The 24,754-nt window shown below is 41.7% G+C and overlaps 1 protein-coding gene across 2 annotated transcripts in view; it reads left to right on the top strand.

Moving 5' to 3' along the window:
* NRK (Nik related kinase) overlaps positions 1-24,754 on the top strand; it is a 402,914-nt gene that overhangs the window by 157,787 nt on the left and 220,373 nt on the right. For both annotated transcript variants that reach the window (XM_073599301.1, XM_073599300.1), the window contains exons 7-9: positions 14,335-14,465; positions 16,340-16,394; positions 20,608-20,686. In XM_073599301.1, coding sequence (XP_073455402.1) covers positions 14,335-14,465; positions 16,340-16,394; positions 20,608-20,686 — 265 coding nt within the window. The remainder of the gene's footprint in view (positions 1-14,334; positions 14,466-16,339; positions 16,395-20,607; positions 20,687-24,754) is intronic.

The following is a 24,754-nucleotide window of genomic DNA, read 5'->3' as shown; positions in this document are numbered from 1 at the left end:
CAAAAGTGCAATGAGTTTAGGAGTGCGCTATGCAGAGTGAGCAGAGTTCAGAAGTGCACTGCGTAGAGAATGCACTGCAGAGTTCATGAGTGTGCTATGTACAGATTGCAGGGTTCAGGAATGCATGTCTCACAGGACAGTTTACAACTCCCCTTCCAGTACAGAGCTCTCCTCCCACCCCCAAATCCTCTCTTCCCCACCTACAAAGTATCAGAGAGAGGGGCTGCTACAGAAGTACAGCTACAGCTTACAGTAGGAGTGCAATGTTGTTAAGTGGGGAGAGGGGGCATTAGTGCAATGAGGGGGTATAGGCAATGATATTGGTGCTAAGTTAATAGGGCATTGGTGCTAAATGGGGGGGGGCAATGTGCTAATTTCTAACTTGGGGGAGAGTTGGAACATTGGTGCTAAGTGGGGGAGGGGGGCATTGATGCTAAGTGGGGGGATGTTTGGGATATGTGGGGAGAGAGGGGTTACTTGGGATAAGTGGGGGATATTGGGGATACATGGGAGGAGAGGAGAGGAGAAACATTTGGGATACGTGGGAGGAGTGGGGGGAACATTTGGGATAAGTGGGAGGAGAGGGGGGGCATTTGAGATAAGTGGGAGGAGAGGGGAGGACATTGGGAATAAGTGGTGGGACAGGAGGGACATTAGGGATAAGTGGGGGGAGAGGAGGGGCATTGGGGATAAGTGGGTGGCAAGGAGGGGCATTGGGAATAAGTAGGGGGAGAGGAGGGACATTTCGAATAAGTGGGAGGGGAGGGGGGAAAGTTAGGATAAGTGAGGATAAGTGGGATAATGGGGATAAGTGGGGGGACAGAAGGGATATTGAGGGACAGGAGGAACATTAGAGGGACAGGAGGGACATTGGGAGGAATGGGAGGGACATTGAGGATAAGTGGGAGAACAGGAGGGACCTTGAGGAAAAGTGGGAGGAGGGGAGGGACATGAGGGACATTGAAGGGAGGGACATTGAGGATAAGTGGGGGGAGAGGAGGAACATTTGGGATAAGTGAGAGGAGAGAAAAGGAGGGGCATTGGGGATAAGTGGGGGGACAGGAGGGTCATTGGGGGACAGGAGGAACATTGGAGGGACAGGAGGAACATTAGAGGGACAGGAGGAACACTGAGGATAAGTGGGGGGACAGGAGGGGCATTGAGGGGACTGGAGGGATATTGGGGGGACAGGAGTGACATTGGGGATAGGTGGGGGACAGGAGGGACATTGGGGATAAGGGGGGGACAGGAGGGACATTGGGGGACAGGAGGAACATGGGGGGGACAGGAGGGACATTGGGGATAAGTGGGGGACAGGAGGGACATTGGGGGGACAGGAGGCACAGGAGGAACATGGGGGGGACGGGAGGGACATGGGGGGACAAGAAGGACATGGGGGGGACAGGAGGGACATTGGGGGACAGGAGGAACACATTGGGGGGAGGGACATTGAGGATAAGTGGGGGAGAGGGTGATGCTCTGTGTATGTGAAGTGTACATCCGTATGTGAAGTGTACATACCACAGTTCACTTGGTCAGGAAGAACCATTTCCCCAGAGATGTAATTTCATTGCATGTGGTATAGAGCTGGCGCCGCACCGCCAGTGCCAGGCTGGCTGCCACAATTGAGAAAGGGGAGATCCAGTCCAGAGTGGAGGAAGAGAAGACGGCGGCAGTTCACACAGCAAGGCGGTGGCGGGACTCCCGAAGCAATCCAGCCCTGCCACCGCACGTGACCCCCGTTCGTCCAATCACTGGGCACCCACTGCCCATGCATGAACCGGAAACCTGGTGGCCGGAGCACAGCAAGTGACACCGTCCGTACACAGTTAGCATTTGGACGGAGTGTCACTGGCACTGGATGCTGCGCAAATTTTGCGCCCGGGGCCACGGCACCCCCCGCACCCCCCACGCTACACCACTGCATGTATGTGACCAGATGGAGCCCTTTTATTGGGCACATCTTCAATCAGTTTGTTGGCCATTGCGACCAGAGTTTGTGCTATATTATTTTGTATGGTTACTGTATGGGATTTTTGTGCCCCCTCTGTGGAGGCAGACTCCTTTTATTGTTCTTTTTTGTTATATTGCTGTAATGGATGGAGTCTTTCTGCCCCTTGACATTACTTAGGGTCTATTCTGACTCATGTATTTGGTTTCCTCTGCTCCCTTCCTCTCCTGTTCCCCCTTCCCCTATCTTTACTGAGTCAGACATTGCCCTTGGGCACACACATAACCATTCACTGGGTTTATCTTACTGGATTCAAGCCAGTTCACACATGTGCGGCCATGAGTTTGTGCCTGGGTCTGATGCATGTCTGTTCACCGGTTCAGGTGCAATTCAGGTTCAAATTTTTGCCTGAATTCGCACCTGAACCGGACCCAAACAAGCACAGGACCCTTTTTAAATCCGGACTGTGGTTGTCCCAAACATGTGTGAACTAGTTCCATTGAGAGCCGGTCACACTTGCCTGTCATGCAAATTGAATGGGGGGAAACCCAAATCCAAGTCGCATATGTGTGAACCCAGCTTCAAGCCTTCTTTTGTTAGTGTCTGCTTTAAATGTTGTTTCCATTATTGGCAGCTACTATCCTTTTGCCACATACAGTGTTGACTGAGGCTATTTTTATATCTATGTCTATAGTCTAACAGGTGTCCGATGTATCAGGAATGGAGGAGAATTCTCCCAGAGATGGAGAGAGATTTGAAAAACAAGGTTAAACCCTCTGTGTCCCCCACTTAAGAGATCTCCTTGCACTTCCTGTTCAAGTGATGACTGTCAGGCCAAACAGGAATTTAGATGGATCTTCTCAATAAGAAATTTAGCTTTGGTTTTTCACCTATTTGTGGGGACTTATAACTCACACTGCAGCTGTGCCTGCGTTAGCGCTAAATCGCCGCTACTTTAAGTGGCGCTTTTCGGCCGCTAGCGGGGAGCTTTTAACCCTCCGCTAGCAGCCGAGGAAATGGGTTAATAGCGCTTGTGTAACGCCGCTGACGAACTGCTTTGCAGGTGCTTCGGCAGCGGTGCCTATTCATTTCAATGGGCAGGAGAGGTGGAGGAGTGGTGTATACACCACTCCTCCACCGCCCCAAAGACACTGCTTTTTTTTTAATGTCCTGCCAGAGCAGCACCCCAGTGTGAAAGCACTTAGGCTTTCACACTGGGACTGCAGATGAGGCATTTTTCGGGCACTTTACAGGCACCATTTTTACATGTTTTATGTTATACAATATCATTTTTCCATGCGATTATTTTTATCTGTCAAATGTGCATGTAGGTTTAGAGCAAAGGTCAGCCTATGTTTGGAATAAAATAGTGTTAAGCTACGAAAATCTACCCTCACCAAACTTCTCTGAATAGTATTGACCAGTGATCACTCTACAATCCTACAATAAATGCCAATTTGCAACATTATTCTTTTGGGAATAAACACACTTTTGGAACTTAGGTGATGTTGATAACACATTCAAATATATTTGTATTCAAATGCAGCACTGTTTAAAGCGGAGGTCCACCCACCGCTGCAAAAATTAAATGCCAGCAGCTACACATACTTCAGCTGCTGGCTTTTAACAATAGGACACTTACCTGTCCTGGAGTCCAGCGATGTCACCACCGCAGCTCATGTTACCATCAGCTGTCGGGTGCTGCCGCTGCCATTGCAGGTAAGGGAACCCGGCAGTGTAGCCTTACGGCTTCATGACGGGAACCCTACTGCGCATGCCTGAGGCTCCACTCCTTTCTCCTACTGGCCCTGTGACAGGGGGAGGAGTAGGGAGCCGAGCGGTGACGTAAATAGCCGTGGCTTCCGTAAGTGGGAACAGGATACCTGTCAAAGACAGATATCCTGTCCCCCCCCAAAAGGTGCCAAATGTGGCATCGGAGGGGGGCAGGAGACAAATGGGTGGAAGTTCCACTTTTGGGTGGAACGCCGCTTTAACTGTTAAAGGCAGACAAAAATCTGTGCTTGACCTGCATTAAATGCAATACAAATATCAAAAGGACCTGCTATGCCAAAAAAAATAAAAATAAAAAATGCAACACAAAGCAACACAAGTACAGCCTCAGAACAGACATCCACAATACACTATTAATGGGAGCCTGATGACGAGTGTTTAACATGCAGTTAAAATGCCAACTCAGCTAAAATCAAACTCAGGAAAACAATACCTGTTCACATGAAACCATGTGTTAATAGGGAACCCTCTAACTCATAACATCTCGCTGGCACTGAAGCCTTACTGGCCAAACCAGGTGGGTTATACTCCATTGCTACCCCTGCAAACCAGACTCTGGGGTTGATTTACTAAATGAAAATAGGCTGTGCACTAAGTGCAGTTGTACTCTGCAAGAGCAGTTGCTCCAGAGCTTAGTAAATGAGCATAAACTCTGCTGACTTCCATCATCCAATCATGTGCAGGCAAAAAATTATGTTTTTTTTTTCCTTCCACTGGATTGGGCATTCTTTGCAAAGTGAAACTTTTCCTCATTTAATAAAGCTCTGGAGCAACTGCTCTTGCAGAGTGCAATTGTACTCTGTCTATTTACCTTTAGTAAATAAGCCCCTCTAGGTGACTTCAGCCAACAAGGGAGAGATGCAAAAGGAGAAGTGTATGAGTGTTCGATTTAGTGCCAGTGGCAGGAGCTCTACTGTGACGTTGTCAATGGTCCAGTGTTTTCTCTTATATACAGTGGGGACAGAAAGTATTCAGACCCCCTTACATTTTTAACTCTTTGTTGTATTGCAGTCATTTGCTAAAATCATTTAAGTTAATTTTTTCCTCAATAATGTACACACAGCACCCCATATTGACAGAAAAACACAGAATTGTTGACATTTTTGCAGATTTATTGAAAAAGAAAAACTGAAATATCACATGGTCCTAAGTATTCAGACCCTTTGCTGTGACACTCATATTTAACTCAGGTGCTGTCCATTTCTTCTGATCATCCTTGAGATGGTTCTACACCTTCATTTGAGTCCAGCTGTGTTTGATTATACTGATTGGACTTGATTAGGAAAGACACACACCTGTCTATATAAGACCTTACAGCTCACAGTGCATATCAGAGCAAATGAGAATCATGAGGTCAAAGGAACTGCCTGAAGAGCTCAGAGACAGAATTGTGGCAAGGCACAGATCTGGCCAAGGTTACAAAAAAAAATCTGCTGCACTTAAGGTTCCTAAGAGCACAATGGCCTCCATAATCCTTAAATGGAAGACATTTGGGACGACCAGAACCCTTCCTAGAGCTGGCCGCCCGTCCAAACTGAGCTATCGGAGGAGAAGAAAAAAGTATAGTTATTCCTGCGCTGCCATGTGTGGAAAAGCTGCCTACACCCGATAGGGTACACCCTGCCCCTATTAGTTAATGGCAAATAGATAAAGAATATGGTGCTGCGCTAAACCAATCAAAAAAATAATACATAAAAATGTGAAAATGTAAAACCAAAGTGACAGTGCTAATATCTACTGATCAAAATATCCTAAAATACTATAAAGTGACAGTGCTTATGCTAACGTACTAGTATACAACAAAAACTAGTGATATAACAAATAGATCCACATGTGACCAACAACATGTGCAGGGTAATAGCAGTTAATGTAAGTGCAATAAACAACCCCAATAGATAAATAAAATGGAGATCTAAAACTGGGCTTGTAAAAAAACGCAGGTAATGTGCATACCAAGCACACATCAAACAAACAAATAAACAAAGTGACTAGTGCAAACAGGCAAAATGTTTGTGACAAATGACTAAAAATGTCCAAAAATAAAGGTGCGCATATAGTAGTCCTCTAGAGAGGAGTGAGGTGACTGGAACGGATATAACACAGGGATGTTTTCCTCTTCGTGCAACACAACACACACTTGTAAGTTGTGGCCCCTTACCTGCAGGTAATGGGGTAACAGTATAGACCAATATTAGGCATGGCGGCCCTTTCTCGTGGTGCAGGGGTTAAATCCTTCCAGGTGGCGGGGTACCAGCGTAAGACCAGTGATGGGGGCGACAACCTTTAGTCCTATGCAGGCTAGCCTCATACGGGAACTCCGTCCCTCCACGGATATGGAGGGGGTCACCAATGAGAAAGAACAAAGGAAGGTCCCAAAATAGTGTAATATAGTTTGGCAACAAGCTGGGTTTATTAGTATAAAACGGTACTCACATTAAAAACAGATACACAATTCCTTATTTAGAGGAGCGGCGAGCTCGTATCACCAATCAACATAAAGTGCCGCTCGTCTGAGTAAGGAATTGTGTATCTGTTTTTAATGTGAGTACCGTTTTATACTAATAAACCCAGCTTGTTGCCAAACTATATTACACTATTTTGGGACCTTCCTTTGTTCTTTCTCATTGGTGACCCCCTCCATATCCGTGGAGAAAGGGCCGCCATGCCTAATATTGGTCTATGCTGTTACCCCATTACCTGCAGGTAAGGGGCCACTACTTACAAGTGTGTGTTGTGTTGCACGAAGAGGAAAACATCACTGTGTTATATCCATTCCAGTCACCTCACTCCTCTCTAGAGGACTACTATATGCGCACCTTTAATTTTGGACATTTTTAGTCATTTGTCACAAACATGTTTGCACTAGTCACTTTGTTTATTTGTTTGTTTGATCTGTGCTTGGTATGCACATTACCTGCATTTTTTTACAAGCCCAGTTTTAGATCTCTATTTTATTTATCTATTGGGGTTGTTTTTTGCACTTACATTCACTGCTATTACCCTGCACATATTGTTGGTCACATGTGGATCTATCTGTTATATTACTAGTTTTTGTTGTATACTAGTACGTTAGCATAAGCACTGTCACTTTATAGTATTTTAGGATATTTTGATCAGTAGATATTAGCACTGTCACTTTGGTTTTACATTTTCACATTGTTATGTATTATTTCTTTGATTGATTGGTTTAGCGCAGCACCATATTCTTTATCTATCAGAGGAGAAGAGACTGGGTGAGAGAGGTAAAGAAGAACCCAAAGATCACTGTGGCTGAGCTCCTGAGATGCAGTCGGGAGATGGGAGAAAGTTGTAGAAAGTCAACCATCACTGCAGCCTTCCACCAGTCGGGGCTTTATGGCAGAGTGGCCCGACGGAAGCCTCTCCTCAATGCAAGACACATGAAAGCCTGCATGGAGTTTGCTAAAAAAACACCTGAAGGACTCCAAGATAGTGAGAAATAAGATTCTCTGGTCTGATGAGACCAAGATAGAACTTTTTGGCCTTAATTCTAAGCAGCATGTGTGGAGAAAACTAGGCACTGCTCATCACCTGTCCAATACAGTCCCAACAGTGAAGCATGGTGGTGGTAGCATCATGCTATGGGGGTGTTTTTCAGCTGCAGGGGCAGGACGACTGTTTGCAATCGAGGGAAAGATGAATGCGGCCAAGTACAGGGATATCCTGGAAGAAAACCTTCTCCAGAGTGCTCAGGACCTCAGACTGGGCCGAAGGTTTACCTTCCAACAAGACAATGACCCTAAGCACACAGCTAAAATAATGAAGGAATGGCTCCACAACAACTCCATGACTGTTCTTGAATGGCCCAGCCAGAGCCCTGACTTAAACCCAATTGAGCATCTGTGGAGAGACTTAAAAATGGCTATCCACCAACATTTACCATCCAGCCTGACAGAACTGGAGATGATCTGCAAGGAGGAATGGCAGAGGATCCCCAAATCCAGGTGTGAAAAACGTGTTGCATCTTTCCCAAAAAGACTCATGGCTGTATTAGATCAAAAGGGTGCTTCTACTAAATACTGAGCAAAGGGTCTGAATACTTAGGACCATGTGATATTTCAGTTTCTCTTTTTTTAATAAATCTGCAAAAATGTCAACAATTCTGTGTTTTTCTGTCAATATGGGGTGCTGTGTGTACATTAATGAGGAAAAAAAATGAACTTAAATGATTTTAGCAAATGGCTGCAAAATAACAAAGAGTGAAAAATTTAAGGGGGTCTGAATACTTTCCGTCCCCACTGTATACAGGTCACATGAAAAAGCAATCACACCAAAAATAAATTTAGCCTTTTTTAACATATTTGAACAGGTAAACATCAGATCTTGATTAAAGTAGTGCCTACAGATAAGGGTAACATACTTGAATGACACATATAATGGACTTGGTAGATTTATTTTCTTGATTATACCATTTTTCATATGTCATTACTTACTGTCCTGGTGACAACTGACAAATTAGGATGTGTCTCCTCCTTAGCAGACACAAGCCACAATAAAAACTGAAGTGCAAGCTTTCGCTCTGTACTACAACCGTAGGTGCAAAGCTCCGAGCACCACACACACTGGTGGCACAAGAAAGACAAACAGAGCAAAAGCCATGCGTCCCTTGCTCCTCCACGCCAGTGATTGATAGCAACTCTATGGGATTAAGCCCCATGTGAATATGGACTCACAGAGCAGTGGCTCAGGAGCAAAGCTGCTTGGGTGCCCCCATAGCAAGCTGCTTGCTAGGGGGGCACTTTGCAGGAGGGAGAGGCCAGGAGTGCCAGCAGGGGAATGCGAGAAGAGGAAGATCTCGGCTGCTCTGTTCAAAACCAATGCACAGAGGAGGCAAGTATGACATTTTTTTTATTTAAAAAAGAAAATCTGTCTTTAATTGCACTTTAATTTTCATACTTCAGCTATAGATGAGCAATTAAATATATATATATATATATATATATATATATATACACACTAGATCAAATCCTTATGGTGTTAAAATGCTTCCAATCCATATTCAAGCCCAATTCCAGCCCAAACTTTTCTTTCTTTATGTCTTGGTTAGAGTGCGAAGAGTTAGAATCATTCAGCTTTTTATTTTGTCCCACCATTGGGAGATTTCATCTTATGTAGTGGACTCCTGACTTGGTTCGCAGATCTTATCTCTGGTATTGATTCCTTACTGGAGCAAGCAGCCAGGCACAGGGTATTTTCCGCCAGATGCATAAAATCTCACTCAGTCCTTAGACAATAATCAGGCAGATAGTGTCTTTGTTTTTTGTTGTTTATATTGTTTTGTAGAACTGAGAGAACTGAAAGTAGGGATAGGGAAGAGCTTTGGGATGCCCAAAACTAAACGACTTGAATGAGAACACTATCTTAAAGCAGCTATAAAGAATAAAGCAGAGTTTCCCTTCACAAAAAGGTAGCATACGGTTATAGCACAGAGGCGTTCTCTTTTTCAGGGCACACTCTGGCAGCAAGTCTGGAATGATCCCTGCAACCAGAAGGGGTATACAGGCAACAGTCTCTCTCCTGAGAATTCTTTAAGGCCTATGTGAAAGACCCAACTGGGGCAGGGGTTTTGGAGGGGACTTCAGGCTAATCTCTTGCCTACGGACTATGGACCCTTGCTTTTAAGGGAACACTACTCTTTGCGAGGTGTGTGCCTGGGGGGCCCTTGGAGTGGCCTTGATTCGGATTCAAGTCATGTTTCCCCAAAACACACAGACTCTGGGAACTGGAGGACCTATATACATATTTGGGATCTCAGAATCAGAGCAGATGTTGATATAATCAGCTCAAGCAACCTGGTTCTGGGGGTTTCCTGTGTTATGTGTTTATTAGGTGAGTCTCTCCTATTGTGTGCTTCCTAGTTGTGCACTTAATTGAGACACCTATTGTTTCTGTCAGTCTGCTAGTATTGTGTCCACTTTACCTTGTAACCACATTATTGTGGGATTTTATATGTTTGTTGATTAACTTATTGTTTAATTAAGATCACTATTAGCTGTTAATTGGATTGGTGTTTGAAGTTTGCATTGTCATGTTAATATCCTCAAGAGAGGAATGTCCTCATGTGGGGTATAAAGTATGTGTCTGAGTTCCAATAAACAGTCATTCCTTTGGTTATTATGTCAACATCTTGTCTGTGTACAATGCTTGGGGTAAAAAGGGCTGGTATTAGCACTCAGTCTGCTGGAACAGTTTGGAGAGCAGGAGGCACTGTTTGGCTGAAGGAAGCACCCAATCAGAGTGCCAAGCGGTTACATCACAGCCTGTTCACTGTGACCCAAGCAGAGTGAAAACCTCCTTTTAGCTTCAACTGGACTCTGCATGAATTCTCCCAGGAAGATCCCCTTTGAGTGTTGCCTTGAATGTTCTACGACTTTAGAATGATCCTATGGCTCCTAACTAAGCAAGAATTGTCCAGGACTTCTTAAAGCAGAGTTCCGCATTGGGAAAAAGAGTTAAAAATCAGCAGCTACAAATACTGTAGCTGCAGACTTTTACTATATGGACACTTACCTGTCCAGAGAGCCCGAAATCTCGGCACCCCAGCCAATCTTTGGATCAACTGTCAGGGGCAGCCGCCGCCATTCCAGGTAAGGGAACCAGGCAATGAAGCCTTCCGGCTTCAGGCCCGGCTCCCTACTATGCACGCGCAAAGCGTGCTGCGCTGATTGGCCCGGCAGGAGAGGAAGGAGGTGGGGGCCAAACTTCCCGGAGATCGAGCCGTGGCCTGGTCTCCAGGAAGTGGGGAGAGGGACCTGTCAAACAGTTCCCCGACTCCCCTGAAAAGTGCCAAATGTGACACCGGAGCGGGGGACAAAGCAATTAAGCAGAAGTTCCACTTTTGGGTGGAACTCCGCTTTAAGGCTTCTCTTAAGCCTTGGAAGGTTTAGCAGCATTTCCAGGCTGGATTACTCTAAGCAGGCAAAAAGGACCCTGCTACTCTCTGCTCTCCACCTTATATACATCTGTCAGGCCCCTGCTGCCCATTTTTCTTGACCAGGCATTGGCTGAAGCTGTATCCAGGGCCAACTCAGACTCTGCTCTCTCCTCACACACTGGGGGTTAATTACTAAAGACAAATACACTGTGCACTTCCAAGTGCACTGCAAGTGCATTTGGAAGTGCACTTTGAAGTGCAGTTACTGTAGATCTGAGGGGCACATGCAAGGAAAATAAACAGCATTTTTGCTTGTACATAATTGGATGATAAAATCAGCGGAGATTCCCCTCATTTCAGATTTTCCCCTCAGATCTACAGTGACTGCACTTCCAAGTAAACTTGTAGTGCAGAGTGGATTTGCCTTTAGTAAATTAACCAATATGCTTCCAGAAGATTCTGGAAAGAGAAGGGGAGACAGACAAACTTGCAGCTGCGGAACTCAGAGTAGGCAAAACACAATCAAATACCACTTCTAACAGCAGAGCAAAAAACTAAATTTGCCTCGATTCTAGTACCTGACCTAGGAGGGTGATACATTTACTAACAGGTGTCAGATGAAGCAGGAATGGAGGAGTACTGTGGAGAACTCAAGCACTGTAATGAAATAAATGATGAATAGTGATTGAAAAATTATAAAATTAAGCTGCAATCAATCATAAGTGTTCAGGCACTCTAATGTGAAATAATAAAAAATTATTGATGCGCTCTAATTAGAATTCCAATCAGTGCACAGCTCCCCTCAAAATATTGTTAAAGAAATACTGTGAATACAAACATCAAAGCAAAAAAATCAAAACCAAAAAATGTGTATGATAAACCACAATCACACTATAAAAATGTGTATGTGTATAATTGTGCATGCGCTACTGTCAGCACTCACAAGCTAACATTTTGATAAGCAATGCGTAGTGAAAGAATGACTGCAAAAAGGGCTAATATGGTGCGATATTCCTCTAACACAAACAATAGTATTAACCCACAAGTCCAATAATCGTATTCACTTGAAATGTAAGTGTTAATTAGTGATTTACAGCCCGATTTTCTACTTGCATTCATCAGTACTTTTAAAATGTATTTTCCCAGATTATAAATAAATGGTGGCTTGCGCTTTGTTTCACTTTGTTTCAGTCTCAGCGTGCAGATGAATCATGCAAAATAAAACAATAGTATCATTGCGCAATGATCAAAAGAAAACAGAGAGGAATAGCCAAAGCGATACACTCACATAGACCCAATATGTGTTAGGCATAAAGGATGCAATCAGCTGCTGCGAGCGTGACTCCTCAAAAGATGCTTGCTGCCATACTGGTGTCTCGTAACAGCAGTGCTCGTCACTAGTTCCTCCTACGCGTTACGTCACAGACCACGTGACTTTCTCAAGGATATCCCTAAGATGTCATAGTCGCCATATTTATGTCTAATGGCATCCAGGTTACCATAGTGACAACGGTTTCTCATCGGATCATCATACTGCTTCCATTAAGATGAACAAGGGTGAATTTACATATATAACAATCTCCACATAATTTTAATAACATAACATAGCTAAAAATATATCTAAAAATATTTCATTAAAACCTATATTAGATTTAAAAACAAGGTGTATATGGAACAATATTTCCTACGAAATCCCTCTAGTGGTGATCACTATCATTACACGCACCTACTATACAATACCAGAGAAACCGTCATTTATAACTAAAATGTGCTTTAGCACATCCAGTTGCGAATATAGAAAAATGAACATAAAAAATGAACATAAAAACACATTAAAAATATATTAAAAATAGATTATACACATAAATCCAGATCATGAGAACATAGAACATCAATAGGTCATAGTTCCGTAAATAGGCCAGAATCCAAATAAATGAGTGGTTACCATAAACAATTCCAAGCTAAAATAGCTAAAAAAGGTTATGGCCGACTTAAAAATATATAGAAACTATGAGATATATAGAGATATAGTAATTATGACAATTACAAATTAAAATTATATATATATATGAATATGTAAGCAAAAAACTGGACCAGGTGAAATCAAAGAAACGCCCCCAAAGACGAACTAATAATCTGATATAAAACAATTAATATCGAAATCAATGTTTAAACCCCTAGGCGAAAGAGTACCCATCTCGAATATCCATCTGGATTCGTTTTTGCTTAATTCTTAGTTAATTCTCAATTCTTAGTGATTATTAGTTCGTCTTTGGGGGTGTTTCTTTGATTTCGCCTGGTCCAGTTTTTTGCTTACATATTCATATATAAGTAATTTTAATTTATAATTGTCATAATTACTATATATCTATATATCTCATAGTTTCTATATATTTTTAAGTTGGCCATAACCTTTTTTAGCTTGTAATTGTATATGGTAACCACTCATTTATTTGGATTCTGGCCTATTTATGGAACTATGACCTATTGATGTTCTATGTTCTTATGATCTGGATTTATGTGTATAATCTATTTTTAATGTGTTTTTATGTTCATTTTTTATGTTCATTTTTCAATATTCGCAACTGGATGTGCCAAAGCACATTTTAGTTATAAATGACGGTTTCTCTGGTATTGTATAGTAGGTGTGTGTAATGATAGTGACCACCACTAGAGGGAGTTCGTAGGAAATATTGTTCCATATATACCTTGTTTTTAAATCTGATATAGGTTTTAATTAAATATTTTTAGATATATTTTTAGCTGTTATGTTATTAAAATTATGTGGAGATTGTTATATATGTAAATTCACACTTGTTCAGCTTATGGAAGCAGTATGATGATCCGATGAGAAACAGCTGTCACTATGGTAACCTGGATGCCATTAGACATAAATATGGAGACTATGGCATCTTAGGGATAGTGAAACAAAGTGAAACAAAGCGCAAGCCACCATTTATTTATAATCTGGGAAAAGAAATTTTGAAGGTACTGATGAATGCAAGCTGAAAATTGGGCTGTAAATCACTAATTAACCCCTACATTTCAAATGAAAACGATTATTGGACTTGTGGGTTAATACTATTGTTTGTGTTAGAAGAATATCGCACCATATTAGCCCTTTTTGCAGTCATTCTTTCACTACGCATTGCTTATCAAAATGTTAGCTTGTGAGTGCTGACAGTAGCGCATGCACAATTATACACATACACATTTTTATAGTGTGATTGTGGTTTATCACACGCATTTTTTTGTTTTGATTTTTTTGTTTTAATGTTTGTATTCACAGTATTTATTTAACAATATTTTGAGGGGAGCTGTGCACTGATTGGAATTCTAATTAGAGCGCATCAATAATTTTGTATTATTTCACATCAGGAATGGAGGAGAAGGACTTGAAATGCAGGGTCAAACTCTCCATATCCCCACTGAAGAAATGTCCTTTAACTTCCTGTCCAAATAATGACTGAAGTGAGATGAACCATCTCAATCGTGACAAATACAGGACATACATTTAAACTGGCTGATAGTTGAATCCTTTTCTACTTTATCCACAATTTTAAAAAGTTTAGACTTCAAGCATAAACTGAAAACCTAAAATACTGTAAAAAATGTATCTATATACTTAAATGCAATCACGTATTGGTTATGTAGGAATTGACTGGCTGAACATGCTTCATACTGGTTTTGTTTGTTTTAGTTGATTTTGGAGTGAGTGCCCAGCTGGACAGAACTATAGGAAGACGAAACACATTTATTGGAACCCCATACTGGATGGCACCCGAGGTCATAGCATGTGATGAGAATCCAGACTCAACATATGACTACCGAGTGAGTTTTTTTTTTTTGCCTTAAAGCAAGTTCTACAAAGGAAGCACATCGGCCTCATGTGAAAAATGTGTCATTAGTCATCTTCTGATTAACACAGGGCTCACCAGACTTTCCAAAAGGAAGTATGCTGACAGTGTAAAAATCACTTCCTAATAGGTTGCTGGGGAAGAGTTGTTGTTGAAATGCTTTCTATATCCCCAGGGAGTTGGGATTTCCAGCTGTAAATACAGAAGAGTATTGTGCTACTTTTTGTGACTTTTTTTGCAATAAAAGTTTAGCAATGTGTAATCCACCCTTGCACTACAGCCATGGGGTTCACTTATGTGAAAAGAATGTTATCGAAAATATTATTGCAGCTGACTATGCGTCATTGTGAAACTTGCCTCCTGTAAATTAGTGATGCTCAGTACATATGCATAAAAAGAAAAAAAAAACAAAAACGTACGAGTTCACCAACACAACAAAGCTGAAGAAAGTGTAGTGGGATCAACTAAAAGTACACCAATTCCTAAGATTTTAAAGGAGAATCCTAGTTTCTCAGGATAAAAATGGTACCCTTTATTCAATTTTTTCTAAATTTTTAATTTTGTGCTGTAGAATTGCCTGTGGATACAGTAGCAGATTAATTTGCAGCAACTGTGTACATACATAAAGGCAATACAGAGAATATTTTCCAGTCTTTTAAAGTGTAAGAAGACTGGGGGGTTGATTTACTTTGACCCCTTTCACACGGGCTTTCCGATTAGGTCCGCCTGTCAGTTTTCAGGTGCACCTGATCGGACACTCCTTTCACTCCTATGGGGCATCGCTGACCTGTCCATAACCGATCCTGTCCGTGAAATCCAGACGGATGGTGACCCTATTTTCCATCCATCTGGCGAATCGGATGGAATCGGATGAAAACAGACAGGTGGATCTGTTTTCATCTGATCTCCCAATAGAGGAGAGCAGGGCTCTGACAGGTCCGCTTCTGCACAGTGAGTGGAGACAGTCCTGTCATCCAGCTGCTCAGCGGGGATCAGTGGAGCGATCCCCCACTGAGCAAGCAGAGTCCATCAAATGCACAAGACTGTGAAAGGGCCCTAACACTGGTGCAGCTCTGCATAGAAACCAATCAGCTTCCAGGTTTTTTTCATCAAAGCTTAATTGAACAAGCTGATGTTAGAAGCTGATTGGCTACCATGCAGAGCTGCACCAGATTTTGCACTCTCCAGTTTTAGTAAATCAACCCCAATGACTTTTCCTGAGCCTTCTTTTTGCAGTATAAATGTGAACAGCACGATGAAGCAGCAAGTGTCCAGCTAAGGGCATTATTAACCAGAGAAAAATAGGAGGGGGAAACAGAGGAACATATACAAAGGCATAATAAACAGCAATATTATAAGGTTACTGTGGCAGCACAATGTGACAGTAAAGAACCTGTATTAGATGCATTTGAGTATATCTCCTATATGCATTGACAAATAATCAGAAGCTTTTCCCAAACATTAAAAAAGCTTTAGAGTGGCCTGTTGCACTAGAGCCATGCCAGAAAGAAAAACCAAAAGCCCCATCAGATAGGCAAGGTTTCCTGTATGTATTTTGTTTTACAATTTCAGTGTATTTTGAAGCAGAACATAAGCAGACTTGCATGTCCTCCCCCCCGTCTGCCCCGTACCACCATATTTAAACAAATAAAAAAAGGTGTGCGCACATGCGCCACCAGTCTCTTGCAGATATTTGTGAGGGAATGCACCGCAGTGCAAGCGTTGTACAGCTTTACATGCACAGAAACAGCTAATGCCATTTCCACACATGGCTTTTAACCAAAAACACCCTTTAGTGTGTGATTGTCTAAATACTATAACCTGGGTTATGTTTTTCTGATTCCACAGAGTGATCTCTGGTCTTTGGGAATTACAGCCATTGAGATGGCAGAAGGGTCACCACGTAAGTGAAAGAAAAAACTTCACAATTCTTTTGTAAATGGTTTACATGCATTTTAAAGCATTCAATGTTCTTAAAGAGACTCTTACTTTTTAGTATCAGAAGTGCTTGGGCATATCTTTAATAGATTTCAGAATCCTCAAATTAGCCTGCATGTCAAGACATGGTCACACTATCTGGCACGTATCATTAGAACCCTTAGATGAGTATACACCAATCTGGGAAGAGAACTAGTCAAACAGACTTATCCTAAATATTTGCTGTTCTCATTAGAAGAGACTTGCTTCCATTTTGACTAGTTGTTATATATTTTATCTTTCACATTTAAACAGTGGTGGCTTTTTTTTGGGGGGGGGGCAGTAAGTCTCGCTGTGGGCAAGTCATCCAGCTCCGTATTTAGCCCATCTAGGTTACGGGCAGGCAGAGCTCTTATGGGCGGCAGGCGGCAGGATGGGTGTCTCCTCCTATCATGTGACGGTCCCGCTACCTGATTGGCCGGGAGGAGGATCAGTGTGAGAATAGCGAATATTAATTTGCTTTTATCACACAACTAGGTGGGCTTAGAACGCAGTGCTCTGCGTTCCGAGCCCACCCTTTTTTGAAGCCTATTAGAGCCTCTGGCTCTAATCATGTGCTTCAACCCCCTCCCCATTTGAATCCATGCTTCCAGCACCCTGCATGTAGATTAGGGGGCCCGGATGCATGGATGTGAGGGCGGAGCCCGCGCACTTCTAATGGAGGGGCCGCCACTGCATTTAGGCCTTATTCACGTGGGATTTTATGCCAGCTGCAGCAAGAGCCCAACATATTCCTGCAGCTGGATTCATAATAGATGCAGATAGTTGTGGATGCTCAGCCTGTACAAAGCAATGACATGCGGACAGCAGCCACAGCTGAACGTTGGTATTCAGATGTAATTGCACATGGAGCGAATATCTAGTGATAAGTAAAATATATGCTTACTGGTACCATGTTGGCTTGCTGAGGCCTTGCTAGCTTTTGGTGCTATCCACTGTTTATGCATAGTCTTGCCTGATCCAACCTTTGTGTAATATCTATGGCTTTTTAAACAAACTCCCAATCCCCATCAGTACTTCATGCCCCCATTGTCTCCTACGGTTTCTGGTGTGTGCACATAACCAGCAAAACAAGAAATAGTGGGGGAAAAAAAAAAAAAACAGAAGAATACAAGTTAGAATAAAGCTATAAAAAGAACAAAACACATTTTAGAGGGAAGTGAGGAAATAAAGAAAAAAAAAAGCTTAAAACAATCCCTAAGTAAAAAAGGGAACTATAGAAAATGAAGTGAAACAGTTTGAAACAGAAATTATATATATATATATATATATATATATATATATATATATATATCACACACACAATATATGTAATACACACACACACACACACACGCAGTGTATATAACACATATACACCTTACTTACAGTAAACACTAGAACAAATGCTATAAAATCATCATAAATGGCTTAAATGGCTTAGTATGAATATGCATTAAACAGGATGCTAGCTTACGAGTCCTGCAGCTACTACAGTTCTTTAAATTGCCAGCAGGTAGTTGTTCTACTTATATCAGCCTGAAGAAGGTATTGTAGAAATGAACATAATACGCATACAAATAGAGGTATATGAAACAGTCAAACCTTGCTTCATGCACCGGGAAGACGTTAGTGAGTAATTAGACCATACATATACATCTTGATCAGACTACATGATAAGATTTTCTTTTCTTGACAAGCAAGTCTCTGGCAGTTTAGTAATGTATGTTTCAGCATTTAAATTACAAAAAGGGACAATCTAGCAAGCTGTCCTTAGAATGGTCCTTGGAGATAATTCTTAAATGTCAAAACATTTAATCCAAACATTTTCCATTTGAACAAAATCATGACATTTTTAAAATGTCCTTCTGGGATAGCCAACGCTGTGTAAACTGTTGATGCAGGGAAGGGATTTAGGGTTTAAAAATGAGTTTTATGAGTAACTAGGAAATCCTAAATAGTGTGTGGGTATATATATATATATATATATATATATATATATATATATATATATATATATATATATATATATATACACACATACATACATACACACACACACACACAGTATATATAGAATATCATTTTTTTGTAAGATATTAGCGTGTTTTTTTTTTTTTGTTTTTTTTTAAACAAATGCAATTAGGTTCATTTACTACAGGCAAATATACTTTGCAGGTGTGCTAGATCTGAGGGGAAGCGCTTAAATGAGGGAACGTTCTGCTAATTTCTATTATCCAATCATGTGTAGCACGACCTCCTAAGGGACTGCTTTAATTACCTGCTATTCTGCACTGCCATTAACTGGTGAACATTCCAACCCACCTGACACTCTGGGTTCAGACATCCTTGCACCACTGTAAAGTAATAAATCAGACAACTCTGTGTATTTATGTTCCGATAATATTTACTTGCACCAATTAAAGGGGATATTGTCACAAAAAGAAGGTGATAGATCTGCTGAGTTTTAGGCAACAGCGCCAGCTCAGCAAAGGAATTCCTCCAAATGACACCAGGCAAAATATTAACAAATGAACAGTATGTTATACACACTTCCTTAAAGAAATAATGCTATCCTCTAAAAGGATGATTATAGCTAACAGATTATACAGACACTCTGCAGAAGATGGAACTTGGCCAGCCTATAACTGTTACTCTAAAGAGAGATCAGGCCTAGAAGGAATAGTATAATGGCCCTTGTGTCAGTATAAGCATTAATGTCCCCGTTGCAGATCTGATAGTCTTCACCAGTATGTAGGAGCTCATAAATTGTAATCCGATTAGGTGTAGTGGAAAGCAATAGGTTTCTTGTAATGAGGAAGGCTAAATGTCTAAGCACAGTGTTCAAATAAGTTCAGTAAAGTATTTCTAGGGTAGAGATGTTTGCGCAAAGTGTCCCAGTGAAACCGTGACAAAGGTTGGGTAAAGGTTCACCACAGAATTCAGCAGTGGCACATGGGTAAGAAAATGGAGCCACAGCACACTCCCGAGGACACAAGGATCAGATGTTCCTGTAATAAATGCCAAAGAGACTGATAGAGGCTTCAGCGCTGGAACAGAGGGAAGGTAAAAGATACGGACCATCAGAGAGGTGAGCGAGAGACCCGTGCGTAGGATTTTGACAGAACCCCCCCCCCCCACAACACCTACCCTAGGTCTTACACTTCACAGGGGAGCGCACACCCAGCTGTAAAATAATGCCCCAAAGAATCTGCATTAATCCCCTATATAATGTGTCACAGTGTGGGAAGCTCTCTTTGTAGGAATGAATGGAGATAACTCCGCGAGTGTAGTTAAGAGCTCAGTCAGGAGATTAAAGTGGTTCCAAAGTCTGAAGGTTTTTTAGCTCCCCCCAGCCCCTCCTAAATACTTACATGCGCCAAATCTCAATCCACCAATGGGCACAAGAGCAAAGGCGCTTTTGGCTCTCTCTCCCTCCTCATTGGCACAGACATAGCAGGGGAAGCTATTGGCTCCTGCTGTTGTCAATCAAAGCAAGTGAAGAGTGAATGTGGGACAGGGCTGAGCTGCACTCTGCTTTATGGACCCCAGAAGTATGACATGTTTGCTATTTAAAAAAAACAAATTGCTTATGTGGCTGCCAGCAGTCTGCACAGCTAATATCTCAGAGGAGCAAGTACAAATAATTGTAAGACTGGGATGGGGGGGCGGGGTTATTTAAAGAATAACTCCAGCTATCCAATAAGTTAACAATACACTTATGAATAAAAAGGTAGACATTAGTACATTTTGTATAAGAACAGCATACCCTTTTGTTATTTCACAAAGTTTAGAGCATCCATTTCAGGACCTGGTAAGCAGTTTGAACAGGATTTCACTTTCATTTATGTGCCAAGGTTGCAAGGATTATGGAACACATTTCTTCCAATCTGTGACATAATAATCATAATAGGGAAATATACTGCTGTACACTCTGCATTGATAAATTAGCAAGGGGCTTTAAGGCCTCTTTACCAGGTCACTGAGTGAATTAGGTTCCCACAGGGGAGAGAAGCTATGCAGTTGCTGAGGATGAGTCTGATTTGCTGTAAACGTATCCACTCCTCCATAATTACAGTAAAATATTTGAAAATGTGAATTTTGAAATTTATTATTATACATGTACACATGGAGTATAATTTTTTTTAAATATTTTGCAGCTTTATGCGACATGCATCCTATGAGAGCTCTCTTCTTAATTCCTCGAAACCCACCACCAAAGCTAAAATCAAGGAAATGGTATGTGCATTACATAAGACATTAGTTTAGCATGAGGTACCAAAATGACTAGGACACTAAAGAGTTAATGCAGTAGGCCTCTGTCACTTATGCTTTCTGTATATAATGCTCTGGATGAGCGCATCAGACAACCCGAATCACGATAGGATAAAATGGTTTAATGTGCTTACTCAAAGGCTGATGTGTCCAACAGAAAAGATGAATTAATAATCACACAGATGGTTAGTTAAGAGCAATTTATTGCTTTCTGGGGCCTTCATTTTCTTCTTGTCTGCTGCCATGTCGCAGGAATAGTCAGAATAATTGGATTTATTATAGGACACCTCAGCAGGGGAAAGCACATGTTCTACTGGGATTTAAATACAACTAAAGACTGATACAGAAACTCCTGCACTAGAGGCATTCAAGTAATAAGACTGCATTTAAAACGAATGGCTGCATATTGAAAATCCTCTTCATATCGTATTTTCATTTTTTTCAACACTATTAAAAAGGCCAAAACATTTTATGCTAGATAAACTGAATCCTGCATAGATATCGGAAACATCCCTACCAAAATAATGTACAGGTGAAGCTTGAAAAAAATACAGCAAACTCTCTAATTTTAAAATGTATTCTTCAAAATGCAAGGCACTACATGTATCAGTCTCTGCCCAATGATTCTGTGATATACAACTTAAGTTCCCCTTTAAATGGGTCATCACATATAAAATAACCTCAGCGGACCTAGATAAAGAATTTTTCTCAAAATTGCCTCCGACTACAGAGATCAATACATGCAAATTTAAAAAAATTCGGGATTGTGATGTCGTCACATGGTTCAGACAAAACACTATTTGAATAATGAATAGACTGCCCAGACTGCTATATTTATTCCAACATTTATTAAACAATTTACCCTCCACCTACCTTAAAAAAATTGCTTATATTCATGCTATTTGTCTAGAGAAACAGAAGGGCATGAGTGGGGAACTCAGCCCTGAATGGATCAAAAACTGTAGTCGGTATCGAGTTTCTGGGTCCCATCCTCTATCATAGAGCTGCCCATTTAACCTGGATAGTTGATTGGTGCTGTAATGTGCACAACAAGATATGGGTCTACAATGAGAACCTCTAATCTACCTATATAGAGAATCCTGTGGATTTATCCCAAGCGCCCCTTAAATGATTGGCCCAATCCATAGACCAGAGCCATGATGAGAATCATTGTGGCCACTTTACCCTCTTCAGGACTATCTTCACCCCTGTATCCCATCTTTGGAAAGCCTCATTTTCCTCCTGGTCTCAGAGGCACTAGATCTGGCATATTAGGAACCACAAACAAAACACAACTTCACCACCTATCAGCAATTGTTACTATACTGTATATATTAAAAGGTGAAGAGTGAGGTAACGCAAATGCTTTAAATAGGTGATTGCATCCCATACATTAGGGCAGGTGCCAGCACAATAAATCTATATAAAAACACAGAGAAGGAAAACTGAACAAGGATACCACCATCAGAGGGTCCCGGAGCAGAGGAAAGCAGGGGATCAGCGCAGGGACAGCATGACTTGTGTGGACTGCACAGTCACGCTGTAATACGCTGATTTGTTTCCACTTTAAGAAAGGGGGAGGGGCTGTAGCAGGGGGAGGTTGCCCGAAGGAAGTTTAGTGGGGAAAAAAGGGGGAAGTGACGTCAGTGGAGAGCGACGGGGAAGAAGATTCCCACCCACCCTCCCTGGTGTGCTTATGGTAAAAGATGATGATGGGGTCAGCTTGGGCAGTGGTTTGGGTCTGTGAGGAGGAGGAGATTTATGGTTTGGAGAGATAACATGGTTGGTACCCATAATTTTATGTACCTTCCGGTTACGAGGGGTTAACCAGGAAGGGGAAAAGTTAGGTCACTGAGAAGGTTGGGTACTGTCTCACAATCTGGGGTTAGCGACTGGAGGCCTAAAAGTTTACAAATTTTTTACGCAGTGACCTGTGGGTGTGTTCCCCTCCTAGACTCCAATAAGTTCTGAGAAGTTATTAATAAAAGTTATTTAAAAAGTTATTTAAAAAGTTATTTATAACTGTTATTTATTGATTTTATATTTTGTTAATAAAAGGCCAGCAAGGCCATTTACTCCAACACCTTGTCACGTCATTTGTGGGAGTATTTAGAGGGTATTTTAGTTTGTATAAGGGGTAGCTTTGAGGACTGAGGTTAAGTCCTTCACAGGTCATGCATATCTCCAAAAATAAGTTTTATTACAAAAATTAACCAATTAGATAGATAATTAATACATTTAGATCCACACCCAACCAAAATTGACAACGCTGTCAATCCACACCAGCATATAAACTCCTCCTATCACCTATTCAGCTAACAATGTAAACCAATATAAATTGCTGCACACATAACATAAATATCAACCAATATGTATAGGTATGGGTCATTTAAATGGTAATACTGCATGCTAATACTGGAGCATGCAAAATCTGATGTAGCTCGTCATAGGTACCAATCAGCTTTCAAGTTTTATTGCCAAAGCTTAATTGAGCAGGCTGAAGTCTATTATGGAAGGTCCATAAAGACATGGATAAGCAAGTTTGGGGTGGAGGAACTTGACTGACCTGCACAGAGTCCTGACCTCAACCCGATAGAACACCTTTGGGATGAATTAGAGTGGAGGACTGTGAGCCAGGCCTTCTCGTCCACATCAGTGCCTGACCTCACAAATGCAATACTGGAAGAATGGTCAAACATTCCAATAGAGACACTCCTAAACCTTGTGGACAGCCTTCCCAGAAGAGTTGAAACTGTTATAGCTGCAAAGGGTGGGCCAACTCAATATTAAACCCTATGGACTAAAACTGGGATGCCATTAAATTTCATGTGTGTGTAAAGGCATGTGTCCCAATTCTTTTTGTAACATAGTGTGTATATACACTCACGTGATCCTGCTTTTTTGCCTGAAGGGCGAAAGCAGCATATGCAGCAGAAGCAGATCTTTGGGTGCTGGGCAATGTCCTCTGGCATCTGCCAATCGTCGATAAACTACACAGTACAGGGATCTGCCTATGTAAACAAGGCAGACTACTGCCATTTTCACAGGGGAAAAGGGATGGATTCTGTGTTCCTGCAAAGCAGGGACTAGAATCTTTTACTTCCCCTAGTAAAAGCAGCACACATAGTAAACATTAACACTGTCTAGGCACACAGTCAACCCTTTTATTGCCCTAGATGTTTAACCCCTTCCCAGCCAGTGTCATCAGTACAGTGACAGTGCCTATTTTTAGCACTAATCACTGTATTAGTGTCACAGGTTCCCGCAAAGTTTCAGTTAGTGTCTGATTGTCTGCCACAATATTGCAGTTCTGCTTTAAGTCACTTATCGCTGCCATTACTAGTATAGATAAATAACTCACTCACTTGAGCACTGGGCTGTGGAGGGGACAGGGGATCGGCTGGCTCAGACTCTCTGCTGGTCTAGGCATTGTGGCAGATCCCATCTTTAAATTCTGAATCTTTACAGAGCCTGGGCCAGCTGAATGACAGCAGCCAACAGCGGGCTTTAGCCTGCAGTAGGCTGAAAACAGATCACAGGAGTACAGAACAAACTGCACTCTTGTGATACATAGGAGAAGCTTTGGCTATACTTACAATATCTCACAAAAGTGTGTACACCCCTCACATTTTTGTAAATATTTTATTATATCTTTTCATGTGACAACACTGAAGAAATTACACTTTGCTACAATGAAAAGTAGTGAGTGTACAGCCTGTATAACAGTGTAAATTTGCGGTCCCTTCCAAATAACTCAACACACGCCATTAATGTCTAAACCGCTGGCAACAAAAAAGAGAACAGCCCTAAGTGAAAATGTCCAAATTGGGCCCAATTAGCCATTTTCCCTCCCCGGTGTCATATGACTCGTTAGTGTTACAAGGTCTCAGGTGTGAATGGGGGAGCAGGTGTGTTAAATTTGGTGTTATCGCTCTCACTCTCTCATACTGGTCACTAGAAGTTCAACATGGCACCTCATGGCAAAGAACTCTCTGAGGATCTGAAAAAAAAGAATTGTTGCTCTACATAAAG

This window comes from Aquarana catesbeiana, linkage group LG09 (genome assembly GCF_042186555.1).
Source record: "Aquarana catesbeiana isolate 2022-GZ linkage group LG09, ASM4218655v1, whole genome shotgun sequence".
NCBI classification, from domain to species: domain Eukaryota; kingdom Metazoa; phylum Chordata; class Amphibia; order Anura; family Ranidae; genus Aquarana; species Aquarana catesbeiana.
This window is presented reverse-complemented; position numbering and strand designations above follow the sequence as displayed.